Source organism: Melospiza melodia, chromosome 25, assembly GCF_035770615.1.
Source record: "Melospiza melodia melodia isolate bMelMel2 chromosome 25, bMelMel2.pri, whole genome shotgun sequence".
NCBI lineage: Eukaryota > Metazoa > Chordata > Aves > Passeriformes > Passerellidae > Melospiza > Melospiza melodia.
In genome coordinates, this window is record NC_086218.1 from 9215860 (window position 1) to 9240743 (window position 24884).

General features: G+C 62.8%; 4 protein-coding genes across 5 annotated transcripts; 1 reads left to right on the forward strand and 3 right to left on the reverse strand.

Moving 5' to 3' along the window:
• Positions 1-2864: 2864 nt before the first annotated feature.
• On the reverse strand, positions 2865-6714 carry ISG20L2 (interferon stimulated exonuclease gene 20 like 2). The gene is made up of 4 exons (XM_063176362.1): positions 6635-6714; positions 5593-6262; positions 3537-3737; positions 2865-3045 (listed from the first exon to the last, which is right to left on the reverse strand). The coding sequence occupies exons 2-4, from the start codon at positions 6250-6252 to the stop codon at positions 2932-2934; spliced, it is 975 nt and encodes a 324-aa protein (XP_063032432.1). The 5' UTR covers positions 6253-6262; positions 6635-6714; the 3' UTR covers positions 2865-2931.
• A 23-nt stretch (positions 6715-6737) lies between these two features.
• Positions 6738-9740, forward strand: METTL25B (methyltransferase like 25B). The gene is made up of 7 exons (XM_063176363.1): positions 6738-6868; positions 7100-7218; positions 7449-7736; positions 7819-7881; positions 7996-8705; positions 9262-9449; positions 9533-9740. The coding sequence occupies exons 1-7, from the start codon at positions 6823-6825 to the stop codon at positions 9721-9723; spliced, it is 1605 nt and encodes a 534-aa protein (XP_063032433.1). The 5' UTR covers positions 6738-6822; the 3' UTR covers positions 9724-9740.
• A 57-nt stretch (positions 9741-9797) lies between these two features.
• MRPL24 (mitochondrial ribosomal protein L24) lies at positions 9798-12818 on the reverse strand. The gene is made up of 6 exons (XM_063176364.1): positions 12761-12818; positions 11506-11696; positions 10748-10843; positions 10551-10654; positions 10345-10475; positions 9798-10254 (listed from the first exon to the last, which is right to left on the reverse strand). Exons 2-6 carry the CDS (start codon positions 11683-11685, stop codon positions 10118-10120), a joined length of 648 nt encoding a protein of 215 aa, XP_063032434.1. The 5' UTR covers positions 11686-11696; positions 12761-12818; the 3' UTR covers positions 9798-10117.
• A 1562-nt stretch (positions 12819-14380) lies between these two features.
• HDGF (heparin binding growth factor) lies at positions 14381-24509 on the reverse strand. 2 transcript variants are annotated; one of them, XM_063176369.1, is made up of 6 exons: positions 24367-24509; positions 18611-18687; positions 18385-18523; positions 18116-18292; positions 14765-14935; positions 14381-14652 (listed from the first exon to the last, which is right to left on the reverse strand). In XM_063176369.1, exons 1-6 carry the CDS (start codon positions 24451-24453, stop codon positions 14626-14628), a joined length of 678 nt encoding a protein of 225 aa, XP_063032439.1. In that variant the 5' UTR covers positions 24454-24509; the 3' UTR covers positions 14381-14625. The 2 variants fall into 2 exon arrangements, with proteins under 2 accessions (XP_063032439.1, XP_063032438.1); XM_063176368.1 differs by having other exon boundaries at positions 14745-14935.
• Positions 24510-24884: the final 375 nt, after the last annotated feature.

Here is a 24884-nt window from a genome sequence, read left to right on the forward strand (position 1 = left end):
GGACCCTGCCCTGGTTCCGGACCCTCACTCAGCTCCAGGACCTGGCCTGGTTTTGGACCCTTATCCAGCTTCAGGACCCCTACCCAGCTCCAGGACCCTGCCCCAGTTCCAAACCCTTAACCCAGGACCCTTATTCAACTCCAGGACTCTGCCCTGGTCTGGGACCCTCAGTTCCAGGACCTGCCCTGGTACTGGACCTTTACCCAACTCCAGGACCCTGCCCTGATTCTGGACCCTTCCTCAGCTCCAGGACCCTGCCCTGGCCCCAGCCCCTGATCCAGCCCAGCCCCGGGACCCTTCTCAGCCCCGGGACCCTTCCTCAGCCCCGGACCCTTCCTCAGCCCCGGCAGCCCCCAGCCCGTTCCAGCCCCATCGGAGGGACCCCAAGGTGATATCACAGCCATGCCCCGGACCCTGCCCCGCATCCCGCACCCTCCGGGGGCTGGGCCCGCCCGGCTGCTTCTCATTTCCAGGGCCATAAAGGCCTTTAACGACCGCAGTAAAGCCCCTAATCACCGCCAGAGCCAGCGCAGACACAAAGGCTCCCGCCTGCTCCTCCGCCCTCCCACCTTCCGCCGCATTTTGGGGCTCGCACAGCTTTTCCCACCCCTACCGGAGTGAGATGAACCCCCAAACCCCGCAAGCAACGTGGGATGCTCGGCCCCCAGCATTGCGGGGGGGACCAAAATCCCCAAAAAAATGAGGAATGGCCTCTCCTGCTGTACCCCCAAAAGCCTCCCTCGGGTTCCAGCGCCCCGAGCCAAGCTCGGCCACGTAAACACGAGGAAAAGCTGGAAAAAATGACGCACGGCGGGGGCTCGGGGCCGCGGCCAGCCCGGCGGGGGCGGCTGCGGGCTCGGCACGGCACCGCTCCCGGTAACGGCGGCACCGGGGGAGAAAACGGGGCTCGGGGGGGGGTCGGGAAGGGCCAGCTCGGCTCCGGCAGGAAGAGGAGGTGGAGGAAGAGCAGATGGCGGAGGGTGCCGGGTGATGGCCCGGTAAGGGACCCCCCGCTCCCGCCCACCGCCGCCAGCCAAGGGAAGAGCTCTTCAATCATTTCTTTTTAATTAGGGTTTTGCACATAAAGCTTTCAGTTCAAAGCGGTTCCCGACAAGGATCGGGCTGCCCACCGGGGGTGTTCCCGGGGCAGCGCTGGGGGAATTCAACCCCGGGACCCCCAAGGTCACCCCGGGGCAGCGCGGGGGGGCTCGGGCAGGATGGGGCGATGCTGCTCGCCCTGCCCGCTTCATCCCGCGCCTTGCATCATGATGAGGAGAGCGGAATTTCACCAATTAAAGCGGCTCCCGGAGCAGGGATTTTGCAGAGGGATGTGATCCCAACTCCGGAACGGGACTTTTTGCAGAGAGATGTGACCCCACCTCCTGGAGCAGGGATTTTGCACAGGGATACGATCCCACCTCCCGGAGCAGGGATTTTGCACAGGGATGCGATCCCACCTCCCGGAGCAGAGCAGGGATTTTGCACAGGGATGTGACCCCACCTCCCGGAGCAGGGATTTGCACAGGGATGCGATCCCACCTCCCGGAGCAGAGCAGGGATTTTGCACAGGGATGTGACCCCACCTCCCGGAGCAGGGATTTTGCAGAGGGATGGATCCCAGCTCCCAGAGCAGGGATTTTGCAGAGGGATGGATCCCACCTCCCGGAGCAGAGCAGGGATTTTGCAGAGGGACGCGATCCCAGCCGCAGCTCCCGGCGCTCACAGAGGTAGTTTGGGGAGGAGGAAGGAGCCTGCTCCACTCCCCATGCCCCAGCAATGGGGGCGGTGTGCTCAGCATGCCCCAAAGTCTCTCCAGCAGCCCCCGAAGCGTTTTTGGGGGTGCAGAATCCCAGAGATCCCCCTTGAGGGGAAGGCACCGGCCATGGGGACCCTGCCCTCGCCATGGGGACCCTGCCCTCGCCATGGGGACAGCGGCACAAGGCACGACAGGCCTGGGGACAGACAGGGACATCGCACCGGGCTCCTCCTCAGCCTCAGGGGAGCCTCGAGGGGCAGGGCAGGGCCGGGGGTGTCACTGTGGGACCCCCAGGGTGTCACTCTGAGCCCCCCCAGAGGCAGGACCAGGCCTAGGCCATCACTGTGGGTCCTCCCAAAAGCAGGGCCGGGCCGGGGGTGTCACTGTGGGACTCCCCAAAGGCTGCGGGTGTCACTCTGAGCCCACCCAAGAGGCACGACCAGCCCTGTTGGCATCACTCAGGGACCTCCTAAAGGCAGGACCGGGCTGGGGGTGTCACTGTGGGACCCCCCAGAGGCAGGACTGGGCTGGGGGTGTCACTCTGAGGCCCCCAGGGTGTCTCCGTGGGCCCCCCAAGAAACAGGACCACGCTGGGGGTGTCACTCTGAGCCCCCCCCAGGGCAGGACCAGCCCTGTTGGCATCACTCTGGGACCCCCTAAAAGCAGGACCAGGCTGGGGGTGTCACTGTGGGACTCCCCAAAGGCAGCACCAGACTGGGGGTGTCACTCTGAGCCCCCCCAGAGGCCGGGGGTGTCACTCTGAGCCCCCCAGGGTGTCACTGAGCCCCCCAGGGTGTCACTCTGAGCCCCCCAGGGTGTCACTCTGAGCCCCCAGGGTGTCACTGAGCCCCCCAGGGTGTCACTCTGAGCCCCCCAGGTGTCACTGAGCCCCCCAGGGTGTCACTCTGAGCCCCCAGGGTGTCACTGAGCCCCCCAGGGTGTCACTCTGAGCCCCCCAGGTGTCACTGAGCCCTCCAGGGTGTCACTCTGAGCCCCCCAGGGTGTCACTCTGAGCCCCCAGGGTGTCACTCTGAGCCCCCCAGGTGTCACTGAGCCCCCCAGGGTGTCACTCTGAGCCCCCCAGGGTGTCACTCTGAGCCCCCAGGGTGTCACTCTGAGCCCCCCAGGGTGTCACTCTGAGCCCCCCAGGGTGTCACTCTGAGCCCCCCAGGGTGTCACTTCTGCTCGGGGTTCTGCTGCAGGTGCTGCTCCCACTCCTGCTCCACCACCTTGTAGAGCTCCATGGTGGCTCGGGCATCTTCCACCGAGGAGTGGCCGCTTTTCCCCACCTGTGGGCACAGACACAAAGTGGCCACAGCTCCCAGTTTGGGGGGGGGGACAGCCACGACTGGGAGAGACTGGGGGGGGGATGTACAGAGATTAGGGAGTGCAGGCAGCTGTGGAAGGTTGTACAGAGATTAAGGAGTGCGGGAAGATTTGGGGGTACGGGAAGCTCTGGGGGGATGTAAGGAGCTTAAGGGGGTACAGGAAGCTCTTGGGGGTGCAGGGGGCTTAGGGGGATGCAGGGGGCTTAGGGGGGTACAGGGAGATTTGGGGATACAAAGAAAATTGGGGAGGTGCAGACAAAGCTGTGGGATGTGCATAAAGGGAAAAAAAAACCTCCCAAGGCTGCAGGGGTTGAGCTGACAGGGAAAGGGAAACTGAGGCACGGGGCAGCCTCACTGCAGGACTGGCAGCCATGGCTGACCTCAGGGTGCCTCAGATCTCCCCCCCTCCCTCCCCACTGTCCCCTGGCGTGGCGAGGGGCTGCCCAGGGTACCTGGATGTCCTGGTTGAGCAGGGCCTTGGTGAGGCGTTTCAGGGAGATGTTGACGTTCTCAGGGAAGCCGGCCCTGCGGTTCAGCAGCGGGATCTGCGACGTGTCCCTGGTCAGGGCTTTGGGGTGGCAGTAGTGCAGAGCCTTGAAGTCGTTGTGGATGGCGTGGCCCACCACCACCTTGCCAGCGAGGATCTGCAGGATCTGCAGGAGAGAGGGGGGTGAGAGCCCAGCAGGGCCAGCCCCGCTCTGGGGGAAGTTTCTACCCCCCTAGGGATGGGGGCAGCCCCAGGGGGCAGAGCTGTGGGGATGAGTGGGGGTGGTGCAGTGTGGGGACAGGCCCTGTGTCCCACAGGGCAATGGAGGGACAATCCCTGTGCTCCAGGGACAATCCCTGTGCCCCACACAGCAATGGAGGGACAATCCCTGTGCTCCAGGGACAATCCCTGTGCCCCACAGTGCAGGAGAAGACAATCCCTGTGCCCCACGGACAATCCCTGTGCCCCACAGAGCAACGGAGGGACAATCCCTGTGCCCCACAGGGCAGGATGGGACAAACCCTGTGGCCCTGGGACAATCCTTGTTCCCCCCACAGGGCAGGGGGTGACAATCCTTGTGCCCTAGGGACAATCCCTGTGCTCCAGGGGCAATCCCTGTGCCCCACAGAGCAATGGAGGAACAATCCCTGTGCCCCTGAGACAATCCCTGTGCCCCACAGAGCAATGGAGGGACAATCCCTGTACCCCTGGGACAATCTCTGTGCCCCACAGTGCAGGAGAAGACAATCCCTGTGCCCCAGGGACAATCCCTGTGCCCCACAGGGCAGTGTGGGGACAATCCTTGTACCCCCGAGACAATCTCTGTGCCCCTCACAGGGCAAGGGAGGACAATCCCTGTGCCCCATAGGGCAGTGTGGGGACAATCCTTGTACCCCTGGGACAATCCCTGTGCCCCATATGGCAGGGCAGGAACAATCCCTGTGCCCTACAGGGCAGGAAGGGACAATCCTTGTGCCCCAGGGACAATCCCTGTGCCCGAGAGGGCAGGATGGGACAAACCCTGTGGCCCTGGGACAATCCTTGTTCCCCCCACAGGCTAGGGGGTGACAATCCTTGTGCCCCAGGGACAAATCCCTGTGCCCCAGAGAGCAGATGGGGACAATCCCTGTGGCCCGTGGACAATCCCTGTGCCCCAGAGGGCAGGAGGGACAATCTCTGTGCCCCCCACAGGGGAGATGGGGACAACCCCTGTGCCCCCTGGGCTGCAGATCTCAACCCTGTGCCCTCCACCCGTGGCACTGCAACCCCTCACTCCCTGCCCCAGCCCATGAGTTCCCCCCATTGTCCCTGGAGCACAGAGATTGTCCCCTCCTGCCCTGTGGGGCACAGGGATTGTCCCCAGGGGCACAGGGATTGTCCCTGCCTGCCCTGTGGGACACAGAAATTGTCCCCAGGGGCACAGGGATTGTCCCCTCCTGCCCTGTGGGACACAGAAATTGTCCCCAGGGGCACAGGGATTGTCCCCTCCTGCCCTGTGGGGCACAGGGATTGTCCCCAGGGACACAGGGATTGTCCCTGCCTGCCCTGTGGGACACAGAAATTGTCCCCAGGGGCACAGGGATTGTCCCCTCCTGCCCTGTGGGACACAGAAATTGTCCCCAGGGGCACAGGGATTGTCCCCTCCTGCCCTGTGGGGCACAGAAATTGTCCCCAGGGGCACAGGGATTGTCCCCTCCTGCCCTGTGGGGCACAGGGATTGTCCCCAGGGGTACAGAGATTGTCCCCTCCTGCCCTGTGGGGCACAGGGATTGTCCCTGGGGCACAGGGATTGTCCCCTCCTGCCCTGTGGGGCACAGGGATTGTCCCCTCCTGCCCTGTGGGACACAGAAATTGTCCCCAGGGGCACAGGGATTGTCCCCACCTGCCCTGTGGGACACAGAAATTGTCCCCAGGGGCACAGGGATTGTCCCCCACACCCCACATCCCCGTGTCCCCCAAGCCCAGCCCCACATGTCCCCCCGCCCTGTGCCCATCCCTCTCTGCGTGCCACGCAGGCCGACCTGCTGCTGTGCCCGGCGGAAGGGCACGGCCTGTGCCATGTGCCGCGGGCGGATGCCGCTCCAGCGGGTCCGGTAATCCACGATGGCGGCCTCGGGCCGCACGTACCGGTCGTACACCACGTCCCCCTCGTAGGTGACGATGCTGCAGCGTGCCAGGGCGCTGGTGCGCCCGCCGGGGCCCGTGCCCACCATCTCACAGTCCAGGGCCACCAGCTTGGAGGGTGCCGGGGGGGCAGTGCCAGCGCCCCGAGCCTTGGCCTTGCCTCCGGTACCGGTGGGGCCCTTCTGGGCCGCCCCCCGAGCCTTGGCCTTGCTCTGAGTGGGGGCTCCGGTACCGGTGGGGCCGTTCTGGGACACCGGGGGTGCTGCAAGAGCTGCTCCCCGAGCCTTGTCCTTGGGGCCGTTCTGTGATACCGGCGGGCACCGGGAGGTGGTGGCAGCACCGTTCTCCTTGGGACAGCGTTTGGCCCCTCCACGCCGTGCCCGGCCCGGCCGGGGCGCTCCCGGTGCCGCTGCCGGGAGCTGTTTCTGCCGCAGGACCCCGCGGCGCTCCAGCTCCCGGCGCCGCCGCACGAAGCTCTGGTGCTTTCGGTTCCCCGGTTCTTTCTTGGAGCGGCGCTCCGGGGCAGAGAAATCAACGTTGAGGATCAGATCGTCCATGGCGGGGACGCTGCGGGGTGGAGAGGGGGGTCAGCGGCGGGGCCCTGGGCACCGGGAAACTCCGGGACCGGGAACACCCCACCCCCGGGACTTCTGGCACTGGGAACTCCCGGACCGCCGGTACCGGGAAACCCCGACCCCCGGAGCTCCTGGTACCGAGAATCTCCGACCCCCGGTACCCCCGGGACTCTCGGCACCGGGAACCCCCGACCCCCGGATTCCCGGTACCGGCAATCGCCGAACTCTGGGATCCCCGGTACCGGGAACCTCTGAGCCCCGGGACTCCCGATACCGACAATCACCGACCCCCGGGACTCCCCGGCCCCGGCAATCTCCGCCCCCGGTACCGGAGCCCCCCGGTTTCACCCGTACCCCCGCTCACCTCCGCCCCCCGGAACCGGAAGTTCCCGGGAAACACGCGGCTGGCCCGGTCCCGGCAGTGACGTCATCCGCGCGCGCCGCGGCGGGAATCGGCGGCGCCGGGCGCTGAGGGACACGCGCGCGGCCGCGCGGCGTCTGCGTGACGCGTGTGATGACGTCAGATTGACGTCACAGAGCATCGGCGACGACATGCCCGGTGTGGCGGCCGGGCCGGTGACGTCACGGGCGCCCGGGGGTGAGTGATGTCATGGCGCCTCGGTGTGGGAGGGGGTGTGGTGTCACTGCTGCGTGACGTCACGCGTTCGTGCATGACGTCACTGTCCAATGACGTCATATGGGTGCCGAATGGCGTGGGCAGAGCCGGGGAGGGGTGAGAGTGCCAGGGTGGGCTCACGGTGCCAGGGCTGAGGGTGAGAGTGCCAGGGTGCCCTCAGAGTGCCAGGGTGCCATTGCTGATGTCCCTCAGGAGCCGCCATGGCGGCCGCGCCCCCAGAGCCGCCATGGCAGAGCCCGGAGCAGCGCAGAGCCGCCGACATCATCCGCCTGCTGAGCCTCTACCGGCCCCTGCTCGACGCCTTCGTCATTGTGAGTGTCCCGGAGCTGTGCCCGGGCTGTGCCCGCTGGTCTGTGACCCCTGGGCTGTGCCCACTGAGCTGTGCCCCCCATTCTGACCCCCAGGGCTGTGTCCCTCAGGCTGTGACCCCAGAGCTCTGACCCCTGAACTGTCCCCTTAGGCTGCGCCCTCTCCAAGCTGTGTCCCCCCAACCTGTGACCCCCAATCTGTCCCCCCCCCACGCTGCCCCCTGTCCCCACAGGATTTCTTCACGGAGGACCTGTGGTCCCAGCTGCCCCCGTCCTGGCAGCCTGCCCTGGCCGGTGCCACCCCAGAGCAGCTGGCCGGGTTCCTGGGGGGCCGGGGGAGCCCGGGGGCGGCCTGGCCGCTGTCCCTGCTGGCATTCGGGGCCGCTGCCCGTGCCCTGGCCTTCCCCCGGGGCTGCCCGGGACCAGCCCCGCGCCCGCCGTGCCAGAGCTGCCGCCTGCCCCCGCTGCTGCGCCGCCACGTCAAACCCAAAAAGCAGCACGAGATCCAGCGCCTGGGCAAGGTGGGTGCCCCGAGCCGTGCCCTGAGCCCCCAGCCCCCCCAAGAGCCCCCCAGGAGCCCCCCAAGAGCTGCTCTCCCCACAGCTGCTGCAGAGGCTGAGCCGCGCCACCGGCTGCGAGCACGTGGTGGATGTCGGAGCGGGGCAGGTGAGAGCAGGGGGACAGGGAGGGGGGTCCTGGGGATCCCCCAGCCCAGCTGACCCTTGTTCCCCCCCCCCCCCCATGTCCCCCCCAGCCCATCTGAGCCCTGTCCCCTCCCAGGGCCACCTGTCCCGGTTCCTGTCCTTCGCCCTGGGGCTCAGGGTCACCGCCGTGGAGAGCGATGCCCGCCTGTCGGCCCTGGCCGAGCGCTTTGACCAGGAGCTGCTGCAGGAGCTGGCCAAACCTCGAGCCCTGGCACACAGGGGAGCCCCCCCGTGCCATCCCCGTGCCCCCCAGCACATCCCCGGCCGCCTGGACCCCACAGCCCCCTGGGGGGAGCTCCTGCTGCCCCCCGACCCGCCGGGAGCCGGCCCTGCTGCCTGCAACCCTTTGGGGGGCCCGGGGGGCTCCGAGGACGGGCACAGGGTGCTGGTGACAGGGCTGCACGCCTGCGGGGACCTCGGGCCTGCCCTGCTGTGCCACTTTGCCCGCAGCCCCGCCGTGGCTGCCGTGGCATTGGTGGGCTGCTGCTACATGAAGCTGTCGAGCGCCCCAGAGCAGCAGCAGCAGCAGCAGCAGCAGCAGCACCTTGGGTACCCGCTGAGCACCTCGGTGGCGGCGCTGCCAGGCCACCAGCTGTCCTACCGGGCACGGGAGGCGGCGTGCCACGCTCTGGAGGAGTACCAGGCACGGCTGAGAGAGGGCAGTGCCCACCTGCGTGCCCACTGCTACCGCGCCGTGCTGGAGAGCGTGATCCGCGCCGCTGAGCCCAGCAAGAGGCACCTGGGGCTGCAGCCTGGCAGGAGGGCACACAGCCTGAGCTTCACACAGTGAGTCTGGGCATGGGCACGTCCTTGTGCATCCCCTGGTGGGCACCAGTGGGTCTGGGCATGGGGATGTCCTTCTGCATCCCCTGGTGGGCACCAGTGGGTCTGGGCATGGGGAATGCTCCTTGTGCATCCCCTGGTGGGCACCACTGAGTCTGGGCATGGGGAATGCTCCTTCTGCATCCCCTGGTGGGCACCAGTGGGTCTGGGCATGGGGATCTCCTTCTGCATCCCCTGGTGGGCACCAGTGAGTTTGGGCATGGGGATCTCCTTGTGCATCCCCTGGTGGGCACCAGTGAGCCCCTTCTAGGAGATCTGGGCCTCCCTGAGTTGGGGGATGGAGGACCCATTTCTGGAATTTTCCTTGTGAGTTTGGGGAGGGAGAATCCCCTTTTTGGGACCCCCTTCATGAGTATGAGAGTGGGATCAACCTCCTGTGTCCCTTCCTGGCCCTGCAGTGAGATTGGGGAGGGGGGGGAACCCCCTTTTGGGCCCCTGCTCATGAGTTTGGGGCTGGGGGAGCCCTGCCTGGCACTCCCCTGCCCCCTTTCCGTGACAGATATGCCCAGCTGGGGCTGCCCCTGGCAGGACTGGACCCAGAGGGGGTCCCACTGGACTCGGTGGCTGTGGGGGCCATGCTGGAGCAGCAGCACAAGGTGGTGGCATTCTGCACCCTGGGGCAGCTCCTGGCACCCCTTGTGGAGACCCTGATCCTGCTGGACCGGCTGCTCTACCTGCGGGAGCAAGGTGGGCACGGGCACAGATCCTCCCCCTGCTGTTCCCTCTCTCTCTCTCTGTTCTCCCAGCTCTCCTTTTTCCCTTTTTGCCAGGTTTCCACTGTGCCCTCGTGCCCCTGTTCAACCCCAGGTTCTCCCCACGGAACCTGGTGCTGGTGGCTGCACGGACCCCGCTGGCCACAGCGCTGGCTGGGCTGGCCAGGGCCACTGAGGATGGGCACAGCAGCGAGGATGAGGATGTGGAGGAAGCAGAGACCCCCAGGGAGGGGCAGAACCACCAATAAACCCAGGATTTTTTACACTCCAGGGCTGGCTGTGAGTTGGTGCCACACTGAAAGCACTGCACGCTGCAAACACAACAAATGGAGGGGGTGTTTATTGCAGAGCCCACCTTGGGGGGCTCCCAGCTCCCCCAGTTAATACCAGGAGGATTTCTAGGTTCCCTGCTCCCCCAGTTAATACCAGGAGGGTTTCTAGGCCTTCCTCAGGGGGCTCCCAGCTCTCCCAGTTAATACCAGAAGGATTTCTAGGCTCCCAGCTCTCCCAGTTAATACCAGTAGGATTTCCAGGCTCCCAGCTCTCCCAGTTAATACCAGTAGGATTTCTAGGCTCCCAGCTCTCCCAGTTAATACCAGGAGGATTTCTTGGCCTTCCTCAGTGGGCTCCCAGCTCCCCCAGTTAATACCAGTAGGATTTCTTGGCCCTTCGTGTCTCCACAATGCCCATGGCATCCATGATCTCCTCCTCAAAGGTCTTCAGCGACGGCCGGTACGTCTTGGCCAGCGCGTCTTCCTTCGACGTGTCCTTGGGGCCATCTGTGCGGGCAGGGGGGACAAAGCTGACCCTCCTGTCCCCTTCTGCGTGCCCTTCCCCGTGCCCCCAGCCCCCTGTGGCACCCCTCTCACCGATCCACTGCTCGGGCACGACACCATCCTTGCGTGGCTGCGGGGGCACGGGCAGGATGCGGCCGCTGCGCAGCGACACGCGGACGCGCTCGCCCTCCTCCGTGAACCTCCACTCCACCTCCGTGGGTTTCCTGCGGGCCCACGGCGTTGGTGACAGGCAGGAGCCAAGCAGGGCACCCCTCAGCACCCCCCCACCCAGGTTTTACCGGTCCTCAGGGTCCACCAGGCTGATCTGGCTGAGCAGCAGAGGTGCCTCGCTGGCGATGTAGGTGCTCGAGTACTTGGCGGTGCGGTTGACGTAGCGATAGTGCTGCGAGGGGACAGCGCCGTGGGGTCACTGATGGCCCTGTGGCCACCTCAGCCTCCCCAGGGCCTCCTGCAGGCCTCCCTGCTGTGGCCTCACCGTGTTCAGTCCTTCCACCACCACCCAGTTGCGGGCTTGCACCACCTGGCTGACCAAGCCCTGCTTGCCCGCGTCCTTCCCGGCCAGCACCTGCACCTGCGGGTGGGGAGAGGGGCACAGGTGTGTGAAAAACGCCAGTCACTTGTTTTTTTTTTTAAATTTGAAAAGTTTAATAGTAATAAAAAGGGTTATAAAAAATAGTAATGCAATTAGAGTGATAATAATTTGGACAAACTGAATTAGGGCAATATGAGACAATAAATACAAAGAGTTATGGATGACCAGGTACCTTCTTCTGGGCAGCACCAGCCTGAAAAAGGACCCACGTTAACAAAGGATTAACTCTTAAAAACAACAGTCTGATGCATATTCATACACTTCATGCATGATGCATAAATTCCATTCAAACACAGGATTCTGTCTGGTCATTGTCAACTTCTTCCTCTGAATCCCGACAGTGCCTTTGAGGTGGGAAGAAGTTAGTTTCTGCTGATAAGAGGGCAATAAATTCTCTTTCTCTGAAAGATTTAAGTGTCCTGTGGCTGCTATCTCACTGCAAGTCTCTTCTTTAAAAAAAAGTATCCTACACAGCATCGTTTCTATTTTAACATTTTTTATAACCTAAAACTCTATTTAACACAGTACTTAAGAGAACGACTACAGCATTACTTTCTAACACAACACATACAATATTCATTTGAATATTTGCGAAAAGCCAATCATAAAATACATGCATTTTTCACAGGGCGGGGCCTCACCGTGTCACCCTTGAACACCTTCCAGTCGTCCTTGGCGATGGGTTCCACGAAGACCTTGCGGCGGCGCTGCCCCGGGGGGTTGCGGAGCCGGGCGGTGGTGGACTCCGGGGGCCATGTGCCGTGCCGGTAGCCCGGGGGCAGCCGCGGCCGTGCCGCGCTCAGCAGGACCGACAGACGCATGATGCTGCGGGCTGGGAGGGCAGGGAGCTCTGGGGACACCCCTCATCCTCACCGGGGTCAATGCGTCCGGCAGAGTCACCCCAACCCACCCAGAGCACCCTCTGAAGGGAGGGAAGCGTCTGGCAGAGCAGCCCCCCACAAATGGGATCCCACAGATTCTCAGCCCCCCAAAACAGATCCCCATAGCCCAAAGGGGATCCAGGTAGTGGCAGAGCCATCCCTTAACTATGGAGGGACCCAGGGATCCCACAGACTCTCACACACCCCACGCCCCTAAACGGGATCCAGGTACTGGACAGCCATCCCTCACCCATGGAGGGACCCAGGGATCCCACAGACTCACACACCCCACGCCCCCAAAGGGGATCCAGGTACTGGACAGCCATCCCTTAACTATGGAGGGACCCAGGGATCCCACAGACTCTCACACACCCCACGCCCCCAAAGGGGATCCAGGTACTGGACAGCCATCCCTCACCATGGAGGGACCCAGGGATCCCACAGACTCACACACCCCACGCCCCTAAAGGGGATCCAGGTACTGGCAGAGCCATCCCTCACCCATGGAGGGACCCAGGGATCCCACAGGGCACCCCACACCCAAAGGGGACCCCAGTGTCCTCCAAAGCACCCTCTCCTTCCAAAGGGGATCTGCAGAGCCCCCCACGCCCCGAGGAGAACCGAGGGGTCACACCTGGCCCTGGTGAGGATGAGGGGGGAACACGGGCACCCCACACACGGGGAGAGACCCCAGCGAGGAGCACCCAGGGGTCCCACAGAGCTCATTCCCTCAGAGAGGGACACGGGCAGAGTCTCCCCCACACTCGAAGGGCCCCATGGATACCCCAAAGACCCCCCTGACTCTCAGAGCCCCCCCTGACTCCCAATGACCCCTCTGGCTCCCAAAGCCCCCCCACCACCCAAAGGGGACCCGTAGAGCACACACCCCTTCCCCCCCGCCGGGAACTACACCCGCTGAGCCCCGGCCGCCCCCAAAGTGCCCCGAACCCCATCAAACCCCCCCAGCACAGCCCCGCAGAGCCCCCTCGGGGGTCCCGGGCCCGACCTCCCTCACCTGAGGGGCCGCGCCGCTCCCGCGCTCCGGGGGCGTGGCCAAGACGCGGCGCTGCGGAGGCGCGAGGCACGCCGGGAGTTGTAGTCCTAGCGCGAGGCACGCCGGGAGTTGTGGTCCTAGCGCGGGGCACGCCGGGAGCTGTAGTCCCAATGTCCCTCCGGCCCTCAGCCCCGGCCCACGGTGAGCGGCTGCCGGGAGCTGTAGTCCGGTCACGGCTCCATCTTCTGCCGCTGCCCTCGGCGTTGGTTCAGGAGCAGGGGACGGTCTCTGCTGTCCTCTGTGCAGGGAGCCAGGCACGGCCTAGTTGGCCCGGTTCGGCCTCTCCAGGCCGGGCTGTGCGTGTGGGACAGAGCGGCCAAGGACGGTCACGGCCCGAGCCTGACACAGCTCACGGAGCAATTGGACACAGCCCTCGGACACAGGATGGGATTCTGGGGTGTCCAGAGCCAGACTCGATTATCCTGATTATGCCTGCTCAGGATATTCCACTATTCCAGCATAAAATATGAGTGTTTGGACAAGGCTCTAGGACATTGGGATTGGGAACATTTTGGGGTGTCCTGTGGAAGGTCAGAGCTCACTGAGCCGTGTGGGTCTCTCCCTGCTCAGGATATTCCACTATTCCAGCATAAAATATGAGTGTTTGGACAAAGCTCTAGGACATTGGGATTGGGAGCATTTTGGGGTGTCCTGAGCAGGGCCAGAGCTCACTGAGCCCTGTGGGTCCCTTCCCGCTCAGGATATTCCACTATTCCAGCAGAGAAGCTGAGTGCTCCGACAACATTCTTGGAGGTTCGTATTGGGAGCATTTTGGGGTGTCCTGTGCAGGGCCCAGAGCACAAAGGACTCGATTATCCTGATTATTCCTGCTCAGGATATTCCACTATTCCAGCATAAAAGCTGAGTGCTTGGACAATGCTCTAAGACACTGGGATTGGGAGAATTTTGGGGTATCCTGTGCAGGGCCAGAGCAGGACTTGATTACCCTGATGAGTCCCTTCCTGCTCAGGATATTCCAGTATTCCAGCATAAAATATGAGTGCTTGGACAAGGCCCTAGGATTTTGGGGCGTCCTGTGCAGGGCCCAGAGCACGGAGGACTCGATTATCCTGATTATTCCTGCTCAGGATATTCCACTATTCCAGCATAAAAACTGAGTGCTTGAACAAGGCTCTAGGAGGTTGGGATTGGGAGCATTTTGGGGCGTCCTGTGCACAGCCCACAGCAAGACCTAATTATTCCAGTATTCCAGCATAAAATATGAGTGCTTGTAGGCTCTAGGACAATGGGATTGGGAACATTTTGGGGTGTCCCGTGCAAGGCCAGAGCTCACTGAGCCCTGTGGGTCCCTCCCAGCCCAGGATATTCCGTGATCCTAAAGGTCAAGGAGTGTTTAGACAATGCTGGGATTTTGAGGGCAGCAGTAAGAGTTGATCCTTTTGTATCTCACCCAGCTCAGGGCGTTCTGTGATTCTGCAATTCCTATTTCAGCTCCCTCCAAACCCTTCCCCATCTCTCCCCGTGATCCATGTGTTGCCAGAGAGGCTCTGGCAGCCTCCAAAGGGTCCCAAACCTCCTCAATTCAGGGGTTCCAGGGGCTCACCCAGGTGCCACGAGCACTTTTAAAAAGGCAAGATTCGCTTTTATTTCAAATCAACAGCTCAGCCCCGAGGAATCGCCAACACAAAGCGTGTGCCCACAGCAGGGCGGGCACAGAGCGCTCGGGGGCAGGACCCAGCTGCTCTGCATTCCTCTCTTCTTTTTTTTTTTTTGTATTTTTTTTGTTTTCTTTTGGAAATTTCCTTGTCTGGAGCTCCGGACGCGACGAGGCGGCGTGGGGCAGCACCAGGAGCCAGGGGGAAGGATCAGCTCGCCAGGGAAGCCACTACAGGCTGTGAGAGGCCAAGAACAGAGCCAGGCTCTTGTCAGAACCCCCCCCAAAACCTGGGGGCTGTGGGGACAGGGCTCAGAGCACCCCCCTCACCTCTCCTTGTGGTCTCTGACCTCCTCCTTGCCCTCCTGCTTGGCCTCGTTGGTGGCCGGTGTGTCGGCGGCGTCGCTGTTCTTGTCCCCCTCTCCTGGGTTGGCTTTGGGCTCCTCCTTAGGGGCCTCTTCATTGGCCACCTTCTTGTCCCCTTCCTGCCCCTCTGCATCCTTGGGGCGTTTGGGGGAGTCCTGGGAGGGGAAATTGGGTCAGCCCAGCCACTGTCCCAAACATCCCCAGGCCCTGTCCCAAAAAAATTTCCATCCCCTGTCCCAAAAAAATCTCCATCCCCTGTCCCAAACAGCCCCTGTCCCAAAAAATCTCCATCCCCTGTCCCAAACATTCCAGGTCCCCAACACCCCCATCCCCTCTCCCAAACATCCCATCCCAATCCCTGTTCCAAACATCCCCCATCCCAAACATCCCCACCCCTGTCCCCAACATCCCCACCCCTGTCCCCAAAATCGCCGTCCCCAACATCCCCACCCCTGTCCCAAACCTCCCCATCCCCTCTCCCCAACATGCCCAGCCCTTATTCCAAACATCCCCAGTTCTTGTCCCAAACACCCCCATCCCCTGTCCCAAATATCTCCATCCCATCCCCAACATCCCCAGTCCCCAAACATCCCCAGCCCCTGTCCCCAACATCCCCAATCCCCTGTCCCAAAAATCTCCATCCCCTGTCCCCAACATCTCCAGCCCCTGTCCCAAACATCCCCCATCCCAAACATCCCATCTCCTGCCCCCTGTCCCAAACATCCCCACCCCTCTCCCCAACACCCCCAGCCCTGTCCCAAACAACCCCATCCCAAACATCCCCTGTCCCCAACATCCCCATTCCCTCTCTCCAACATCCCCATCCCGTCCCAAAAATCTCCATCCCCTGTTCCAAACATGCCCAGCCCTTATCCCAAACATCCCCATCCCCTGTCCCAAACATCTCCTGTCCCCAGCAGCCCCAGACCCTGTTCCCAAATATCCCCAAGCCTCTGTCCCCAACATCTCCTGTCCTAAAAATCCCCATCCCTTGTTCCCTGTCCTCACCATCCCTGGTTCCCAACATCCCCATCCCCTGTCCCCAACATCCCCATCCCCTGTCCCAAACATCCCCATCCCATCCCAAATATCCCTGTCCCCAACATCCCCAGCCCCTGTCCCAAACATACCTGTCCCCAAAATCCCCATGCCCTGTCCCAAACATTCTGTCCCCAGCATCCCCTGTGCCCAACATCCCCATCCCCTATCCCAAAAATCTCCATCCCCCATTCCCAACATCCCCATCCCCTCTCTCCAACATCCCCAGCCTGTGTCCCCAACATCCCCTGTCCCAAACATCCCTGTCCCAAACCTCCCCAGCCCCTCTCCCCAACATCTCCATCCCCTGTCCCCTGTCCCAAAAATCTCCATCCCCGTCCCCAATATCCCCAGCCCTGTCCCAAACATCCCCATCCCCTGTCCCCAACATCCCCATCCCCTCTCCCAACCATCCCATCCCAATCCCTGTCCCAAACATCCCCCATCCCAAACATCCCATCTCCTGTCCCCCGTCCCAAACATCCCCATCCCCCGTCCCCAACATCCCCTGTCCCCAACATCCCCAGCCCCGTCCCCAACATGCCCAGCCCTTATTCCAAACATCTCCATCCCCTGTCCCAAAAATCTCCATCCCCAACCTCCCCACCCTCATCCCCAGCCCTGTCCCAAACATCCCCATCCCCTGTCCCAAACACTCCCTGTCCCCAACATCCCCTCTCCCAAACATGCCATCCCATCTCCTGTCCCCAGCCCATCCCCAACACCCCCATCCCCTGTCCCCAACATCCCCACTCCTGTCCTCAACCTCCCCATCCCCTCTCCCCAACATCCCCAGCCCCATCCCCAACATGCCCAGCCCTTATTCCAAACATCCCCAGTCCTTGTCCCCAACATCCCCATCCCCTGTCCCCAAATAACCCCATCCCCTGTCCCAGCCATCCCCAGTCCCAAACATCCCAATCCTCAACCTCTCCAGCCTTGGTCCCCAACCTCCCATCCCCTGTCCCAAACATTCCCTGTCCCCAACATCCCATCCCCTGTCCCAAACATCCCCAGCCCCAAACATCCCCAGCCCCTGTCCCAAACATTCCCATCATCTGTCCCCTGTCCCAAACATCCCCAGCCCCTGTCCCCAAATAACTCCATCCCCTGTCCCAGCCATCCCTGGTCCCAAACATCTCTATCCCCAACATCTCTAGCCCCAGTCCCCAACATCCCATTCCCTGTCCCAAACATCCCCACCCCTGTCCCAGACATATCTAGTCTTGGTCCCCAACATCCCTATCCCCTGTCCCAAACATTCCCATCCTCTGTCCCCTGTCCCCAAATAACCCCATCCCCTGTCCCAAACATTCCCTGTCCCCAACATCCCCACCCCTGTCCCCAACATCTCCAGCCTTGGTCCCCAACATCCCTATCCCCAGCCCCAAACATCCCCAGCCCCTATCCCCAACATTCCCATCCTCTGTCTCCTGTCCCCAACATCCCTATCCCCTGTCCCAAACATTCCCATCCTCTGTCCCCAACATCCCCATCCCCTGTCCCAAACATCCCCAGCCTCAAACATCCCCATCCTCTGTCCCTTGTCCCCAACATCCCCATCCCCTGTCCCCAACATCCCCATCCCCTGTCCCAAACATTCCCATCCTCTGTCCCCTTGTCCCAAACATCCCCACCACTGTCCCCAACATCCCCATCCCGTCCCAAACATCCCCAGCCCCTGTCCCAAACATTCCCATCCTCTGTCCCTTGTCCCCAACATCCCCTGTCCCAAACATCCCCAGCCCCTGTCCCAAACATTCCCATCCTCTGTCCCTTGTCCCCAACATCCCCTGTCCCAAACATCCCCAGCCCCTGTCCCAAACATTCCCATCCTCTGTCCCCTGTCCCCAACATCCCCACCCCTGTCCCCAACATCTCTAGCCCCTATCCCAAACATTCCCATCCTCTGTCCCCTGTCCCCAAATAACCCCATCCCCTGTCCCAAACATCCCCTGTCCCCAATATCTCCAGCCTTGGTCCCCAACATCCCTATCCCCTGTCCCCAACATCCCCACCCCTGTCCCCAACATCTCCAGCCCCAAACATCCCAGCCCCTGTCCCAAACACCCCCAGCACCTATCCCAAACATTCCCATCCCCTGTCCCAAACACCCCCAGCCCCTATCCCAAACATTCCCATCCTCTGTCCCCTGTCCCCAACATCCCCATCCCCTGTCCCCAACATCTCCAGCCTTGGTCCCCAACATCCCCATCCCCTGTCCCAAACATCCCCTGTCCCAAACATCCCCACCCTTGTCCCCAAACATCCCCAGCCCTGCCCAGCGCCCCCAGTACCTCCAAAGCATCCTCAGCTTTCCTCTTGCTGCCTCCTTTCTCGTTCTTCTCCTTGCTCTGCTCGTCGATCACCAGCTTCCCCTCCTCGTCACTGCTGCCCTCGGCGTTGCCCTTCTTGTCGCCGTCCCCCTCGGGCTCCCGCTCGGCCGCCTCGGGGCAGCTCTTCTTCTGGGTGGGCTGTGGGCAAGGAGGGGTTCACAGGGGGCTCCACAGGAGGGAGGAAAGGTGGGGGGGAGCTGGGATGGAGCCCCCCCAAACTGGTGACCCACCTGGTAACCGGAGGCTTTGACCGTGGGGTTGTTCTCGATCTCCCACAAACCTTCGCTGAAGCCTTTCCGCTTGTTGGGTTTGCCAAACTTCTCCTTGCACTCCTCGTAGGGGAAGAGGTCTTTGGGGCCCAGGAATGCTCTGTGCCAGGGGAAAGCAATGAGGGGTGGGAGTAGAGGGGGGTCTCACCCCTCCCAAACTCACTGTGAGCCCCCAGCTCCCACTCACGTTTCGTGGGTCCCGAAGAAGAAGACTTGGTACTTATTGGAGGAGGATTTGACTGCAGCTTCTGGCATCTCATCAATCTGTGGGACACAAAGGACGGGGTGAGAGGAGAGGGCAGAGACCCCTGGGGCTCCTCAGATGTCCCCAGGACATCCCCTGGGGCTCCTCAGACCCCAGGACATCCCCTGGTGCTCCTCAGATGTCCCCAGGATATCCCCTGGGGCTCCTCAGATGTCCCCAGGACATCCCCTCCAGTGTCCTATGGATGGGCACAGCTCAGGAAAGGAAAATTAATTGGGAATTTCCCCCACAGTCTGGACACAGAGCTGGCAGGAAGCGCTCAGCAGAACAAGGGGTGCCCACAGGTGGTGGGGCCAGCAGGGCTCCCCTTCTCCCACCCTTTCCCCCCCTAATCTCTTATCTAAACCACCTCAGACACACTCAGCAAATTCAGGCAGTGCCACAGGCATCGCCCCCATCCTGGGCCAGCCCCGGGGATTGGGGTGGGGATTGGGGTGCCAGGGGGCACAGCCTGGCCCAAAGGGGGTCAGCAGACGAGGGCACAGCCTGGCAGGGCTCTGGGCTCAGGCAGCAGCCGGTGCCAGCCCCGGGCAGGTGCTGCTGCACCGAGCGTGGATAATCCCGAGGCGCCGAGCGGGAAGGGAGCGACAGCAACTCCGGCTGCTTTTTATAGCAGCTAAAAATAACCCCCCCTGCAGCCAGCAGCCATAAATTCCCCGAGAAAACCTCCAAGGGAGGTGCAAGGAGCTGAAGGAGGATGCGGGTGGGGGGTCTCGGGGCAGGCGCCAGCACGTCACCGTCAGCGGGCAGCCGGGGTGCCAGCTCCTGTGCCAGTGCTCTGCTGACTCACGGCACAACCTTCCCTCAGGCACCGTGACCCCCACAGCTCGCCCAGCCTCAGTTTCCCCAGCCAGCAAGGCCAGGGTGGACCTGGCCAAGGGTTTGTCCTGATTTCCTCCACAGAGCTGGGGATGGCACCAATGCTTGTCCCTGTGCTGAGGGGCAGTGCTGGCACAGCCCTGGGGCACACGGAGGGCATGGGGCACTGGGAGGGCACCAGGATGTGGTGGAGTCACTGTGATGTCCCACTCCTGGCCAGGGTGGTGTCACAGGGTGGACATGGCCAAGGGTTTGTCCTGGTTTCCTTCACAGAGCTGGGAATGGCACCAACACTGGGAATGGCACTAACGCTGTGCTGAGGGGCACAGCTGGCACAGCCCTGGGGCACATGGAGGGCATGGGGCACTGGGGATGTGGTGGAGGGTCAGTGGGTCAGTGTGATGTCCCACTCCTGGCCAGGGAGCTGTCACAGGGTGGACATGGCCAAGGGTTTGTCCTGATTTCCTTCACAGAGCTGGGGATGGCATTGATGGTTGTCCCTGTGCTGAGGGGCAATGCTGGCACAGCCCCGGGGCACACGGAGGGCATGGGGCACTGGGAGGGGCACCAGGATGTGGTGGAGGGTCGGTGTGATGCCCACTCCCGGGTGGCACGTGCCTTTGTGCCATCCCCACTGCCCGAGCACGGTTTGGAGCCCGCAGGTCCCGCACCAGGATCCAGGGGATGTTTCGGGATTATTGCAGCGCTCCCACCCACAGCCCCGGGGCTCCTGGCACTGCCATGCCCCGGTGCCACCAGGGGACACTCCAGGAGCAGGGACACTTCCCAGAGGGTCCCTGGCCCATGGTGGCAGCTGGGAGCAGCAGCTCCATCCCTGCGTGGCACCGAAGGTGGAGGAGGGGATGATGTGACTCACAGGGGTGGCCACCAGCCCGGCCCAGCCCAGCCCAGCCCTCAGGGAAGCTTCCCCCAGGCCACGTTCCTGCAGGTCACAGTGTGCCAAAGGTGCCATCAGCCTTGGCACACAGCCCCTCCCCATCCATGCCAGGCCTGGACAGGGACCCACAATGGCAGCACCCTGCTGGAGATCCCCCAGCAAGCTCCCAAATCTCCTTGCCCAAGGAAAGGCAGCAGCTCCGGGATGGCTGCGCTGTGTCACCGTGTGCCCAGCTCAGGAACCGAGGGGCTCCATGGAGCTGGGACCCCCTGGCACTGGGAATCCCTGCCCAGCGGGACCCCCTGGCACTGGGAATCCCTGCCCAGCCCCCCAAGGGACAGCTGGGACCCCCTGGCACTGGGAATCCCTGCCCACTGGGACCCCCTGGCAATGGGAATCCCTGCCCACTGGGACCCCCTGACCAGCCCATGGGACACCTGGGACCCCCCTGGCACTGGGATTCCGTGCCCAGCTCCCCATGGGACTGCTGGGACCCCCCTGGCACTGGGATTCCCTGGCAATGAGACCCCCTGGCACTGGGATTCCCTGCCAGCCCCCCAAGGGACAGCTGGGACCTCCTGGCACTGGGATTCCCTGGCAATGAGACCCCCTGGCAGTGGGGATCCCTGCCCAGCCCATCCCTGCCAGCTCCCCATGGGACACCTGGGACCCCCCCGGCACTCGGATTCCAGCCCTGCCCCCCATGGGACCCCCCTGGCACTGGGATTCCAGCCCAGCTCCCCATGGGACACCTGGGACCCCCCTGGCACTGGGATTCCCTGGCAATGAGACCCCCTGGCACTGGGATTCCCTGCCCAGCCCCCCATGGGACACCTGGGACCCCCCTGGCACTGGGATTCCCTGCCAGCCCCCCATGGGACCCCCCTGGCACTGGGATTCCAGCCCTGCCCACCCCTCCCAGCCCTTTATCAGCCCCTCCTGCACCCCCACAGCGTGTGCTGGCTCTATCTGCAGGGCCAGGCAGGGATTTTGGGGTGCGGGCACACAGGGCAGTAGGGTGGCACCCCTTTGGGGACACTGATAACGCAGACAGTGCAAACCCACCCAAAAAAAAAAACCCTCACTGCCCAAACTGCTCCATGACAGGCTTTGTCACAGCCTGTGTCTGTCTGTCTGTCCGGGACAGCGGCAGCAGATGGACACACGGCTGCAGTGCCAGGGTAAAGTCCAGGTGCCCGTTGCTGTCCCCATGCCAATGGCACCGGTGCCACGGCCCAGGGGTCCGAAAGGGGCTGGGAATGTCCCCAAGCTCTGGAGCGTGGCACAAAGGGAGGGAGGGAGGGACGGGCACAAAGCCCTGAGCTGGACTCTGCCCCCAACCTCTGCTCTTCTTCACCTTTGCCACTGCTCCACTGCATCAGCCTGCCCTGCCCTCCCTGCCTCAGTTTCCCCCCTGCAGGACAAGGCTGGCACAGGAATGAATGAATTAATTAATTAATTAATGGAATTAACTCATGTGGGTCACACACGGTCCAGGAAGCACATTGGGGAGGGGGGGGGGCACATGCACTGGGTGGCACCCCTGAGTCCCATGGGTGCCACCCAGGTGCTCCCCTCAGCCCTGGGGGGGGCACCACTGGGCCCCATCCCAGCAGCACCAGGCTGGCAACGGGCACCAAATTCCAGAGGGAATGGCCCAGAAGGATCCTGACCCCATGGCACAGCCAGGGGAACCGAGATGCTCAGGAAAGGGATGCCAGGGGTGCCACGGGGGATGTCAGGGGGGTGCCAGGGGTACCAAGGAGGGTGTCAGAGGGGTGTCGGGGGGATGTCAGGGGTACCAGGGAGGATGTCAGGGGTACCAGGGGAGATGTCAGGGGTGCCAGCGGGGTGTCAAGGGTGCCAGGATCCCATGTGCTGCTCCTGCCTCATCCCCCGCCCTGCTCCCCTGCTGTCCCAGCACTCTGTATGAAAAGGGGCTGCACATCTGGCAGGGAAGCACCAAAAATGAGCCTGGCATGAGGGACCCTGCAGAGAAGGGGTGAGGGGAAAAGCGAGGCAAGCATCATCCTCCAGTGCCAGCGCCTCATCTCCCACTCGGGTGCCTCAGTTTCCCCCCTGTTTAACACTGCCCCTTCTCAGGGAGAGCTTTCCACCGAGCTGCTGGTGCTGGAGAACGGCACCAGGTGCCATCCCAGGGGAAGAAAGGGAGGGAACAACCCCTCCCCCGTCCATTTCTCGCCCTATCTCTGAGCTCCAGCCACACCTGGGTTGGAAACAAACACCCCATGGAACGCCACGCGTGGCTGGCTAAGGTTTCATCACAGCACCTGATTAGTCACGGGCAAGCCCTGCCTGATTAGTCACGGTGGGGAGGGCTCTGCTTCTAAACCCCCTTGGCTTTGGGGAGCCCAACCAGAGAGAGAGAGGGATAAAAAAAAAAAAACCAAAAAACCATTCCCTGCCTGCCCTAAAAATAATGGTGGGGGTCAAATGATGAGATGAGTGGGGTGTGAAATGAGATGAGTGTGAGCTGAGCCCACGAGGCTTTGAAGCCCCGACCTGGCATCACCCCGGACCCCATTGGGATGGATGAAGGCTGCAGGAGGATGGATCAGCCGGGGCAGCATCGCTTTTCCCCCCCGAGGGAGGGAAGGAAGAGCAGGCGGGGTGGAAGCTCCCAGGGATCCTCTCCTGTGGCTCCTCCTCGCCCAAAGCCGCTTTCAAATGCGCGTTGGGAGGGCCGGTGCCAAATCCGAGCGGCTCCCAACCCCCTCCCGGCCTCCCCGCCAGAACCCGACAAACCAAACAAAAGTTATTCAAATCCGCCAGGGGAAGGGGGGCACTGGGGAGGGATCCTCGGCCTTTAAAGCCCTATCGCCCCCATTCCGTCTTTTTTTTCCGCTCATTTTAGGGTTTGCAGGCAGCCCCCGGTGCCCTTTGCAGCAAGGCCGTGAGGGGAGAGAGAGTGTGTGTGTGTGTGTGTGGGGGGGGGGGGGGTGAAAAACACTCCAAGGAAATTTTAAACTGCATCATCAACCGCTTAAAAATAACCAGCGCCGTGTTGTGCAGCCAGAGCTGCCCACGGGCCCCATGGTTTGGGGTTTATCGCGGGGGTCCCGGGCTCATGGCCCCCCTTTAGGGACACCCAGGACCCTCAGGGGACACCGGCGGGGCTGGCACATGGTGGGGCCTGCACCCCCCCGGGTCCCTTCCCCCCGTCCTAAGTCCTCAATAATTCTATCGATTTTCTAAAGCCAAACTCCCGGCGTAAGCACTGCCACCTCTGTGGCACCCCTGAGGCCACCGAGAGCCGGGGGGACAAGCTCGGGGCTCTGCCGGTTTGGTTGAAAACCCCCCCAAAATCATCCGTGAAGCGCAAAGGGGGCGAGCTCGGCCTTCCCATGAGCGGGAAGGGTTCATGGAGCGGCCCCACGTGGAGCAGGGACCCCCCCCCCGGTACCGGCACCGGGGGATGGAGGGGTCACCCCGGGCTGGCCCAGCCTCGTGCTTCGCTGCCGGTACCGGGGGGGTCCCCGCTCCCACGCGGTGCCAGAAGCCACGCGGTCTCCACCCGTGATCCCCCCCCTCCCGTTCCGTTCCACCGGGAAAGAAATGAATAAACAGCACAAAAAGGGCCCTGGGGGAGCCCGGGATGTTGTTTCCAACACATGAAACCCCCCTTAAAACCCAAAGAAATGTCCCAAAGCGCCTCCGCAAGCCTCGGTACCGAATAACCCCCGAGTCCGCCGGGCCCGGCCTTACATAAGGAGCCGGCAAAGTTGGACCCCGGCGCCGGTGGAAGATCCGGGGGGAAATCGGAGCCTGACCCACGGTACGGACACACACACCCCCCCTCCCCGCGCCGCTCCGCTCCACCGGGGCAGCCTGACCCCGGTGCGCCCCATCCCCCCGCGTTATGCAACGGGGAGCACCGGGAGAGAACCGGGAGAGCACCGAGGGGTCCCACCGCCCTCCCACGCCATGCCCAGCTCCTTACCCGGGCAGGCCAGTGCGGGTAACCCTTCATCTTGGCGAAAACCAGGTCCCCGCATTTGTATTCCTTCTGCCGGTTGGACCGGGACATCTTGGCTGGGCTGGCGGCTCCTCCCGGGACCGGGGGAGCGGGCGGGGGGAAGGGGGGGTGGGGGAGGGGAGGAGGGGGGGGGGGTTACGGATGAACTTTGGGAGGCAAAACCCGGCCAGGCAGGGGATTAGCCAAATAAATATAAAAAAAAAATCTAAAAAAAAAAAAAATCAACAACAGCAAAAAAAAAAAAAAAAAACCCCTCCCAAATGCGAAGGGGGAGAGGCAGCGGCTGCTCTGCCCTCCCCGGGCCGGGGTCAGCGGCGGCGCGGCGCAGCGGCGGAGGGCCCGAGCCCCATGCGGTTGTTTGTGTTTGAAATTCAATTGCTCCCTCCCTCGGCCACCCCCCCCCCCCCACCCCCCCGGCCACCCTTCCCCTTCCTCCTCCTCCTCCTCCTCCTCCGCCTCCTCCTCCTCCTCCCGCTGCCGGT

Coding starts and splice junctions, on each gene's coding strand:
- ISG20L2 (XM_063176362.1), bottom strand. CDS start 6,252: ATGGACGATCTGATCCTCAACGTTGATTTCTCTGCCCCGGAGCGCCGC. Junction 3,738..5,592: donor TCCGCCGGGCACAGCAGCAG/GTCGGCCTGCGT, acceptor TCTCTCCTGCAG/ATCCTGCAGATCCTCGCTGG. Junction 3,046..3,536: donor TGCTCAACCAGGACATCCAG/GTACCCTGGGCA, acceptor CTGTGCCCACAG/GTGGGGAAAAGCGGCCACTC.
- METTL25B (XM_063176363.1), top strand. CDS start 6,823: ATGCCCGGTGTGGCGGCCGGGCCGGTGACGTCACGGGCGCCCGGGG. Junction 6,869..7,099: donor GACGTCACGGGCGCCCGGGG/GTGAGTGATGTC, acceptor GATGTCCCTCAG/GAGCCGCCATGGCGGCCGCG. Junction 9,450..9,532: donor GCTCTACCTGCGGGAGCAAG/GTGGGCACGGGC, acceptor CCTTTTTGCCAG/GTTTCCACTGTGCCCTCGTG.
- MRPL24 (XM_063176364.1), bottom strand. CDS start 11,685: ATGCGTCTGTCGGTCCTGCTGAGCGCGGCACGGCCGCGGCTGCCCCCG. Junction 10,655..10,747: donor TGGTGGAAGGACTGAACACG/GTGAGGCCACAG, acceptor GTCCCCTCGCAG/CACTATCGCTACGTCAACCG. Junction 10,255..10,344: donor CGTGCCCGAGCAGTGGATCG/GTGAGAGGGGTG, acceptor CTGCCCGCACAG/ATGGCCCCAAGGACACGTCG.
- HDGF (XM_063176369.1), bottom strand. CDS start 24,453: ATGTCCCGGTCCAACCGGCAGAAGGAATACAAATGCGGGGACCTGGTT. Junction 18,524..18,610: donor TTCTTCGGGACCCACGAAAC/GTGAGTGGGAGC, acceptor CCCCTGGCACAG/AGCATTCCTGGGCCCCAAAG. Junction 18,293..18,384: donor TCAAAGCCTCCGGTTACCAG/GTGGGTCACCAG, acceptor CCTTGCCCACAG/CCCACCCAGAAGAAGAGCTG.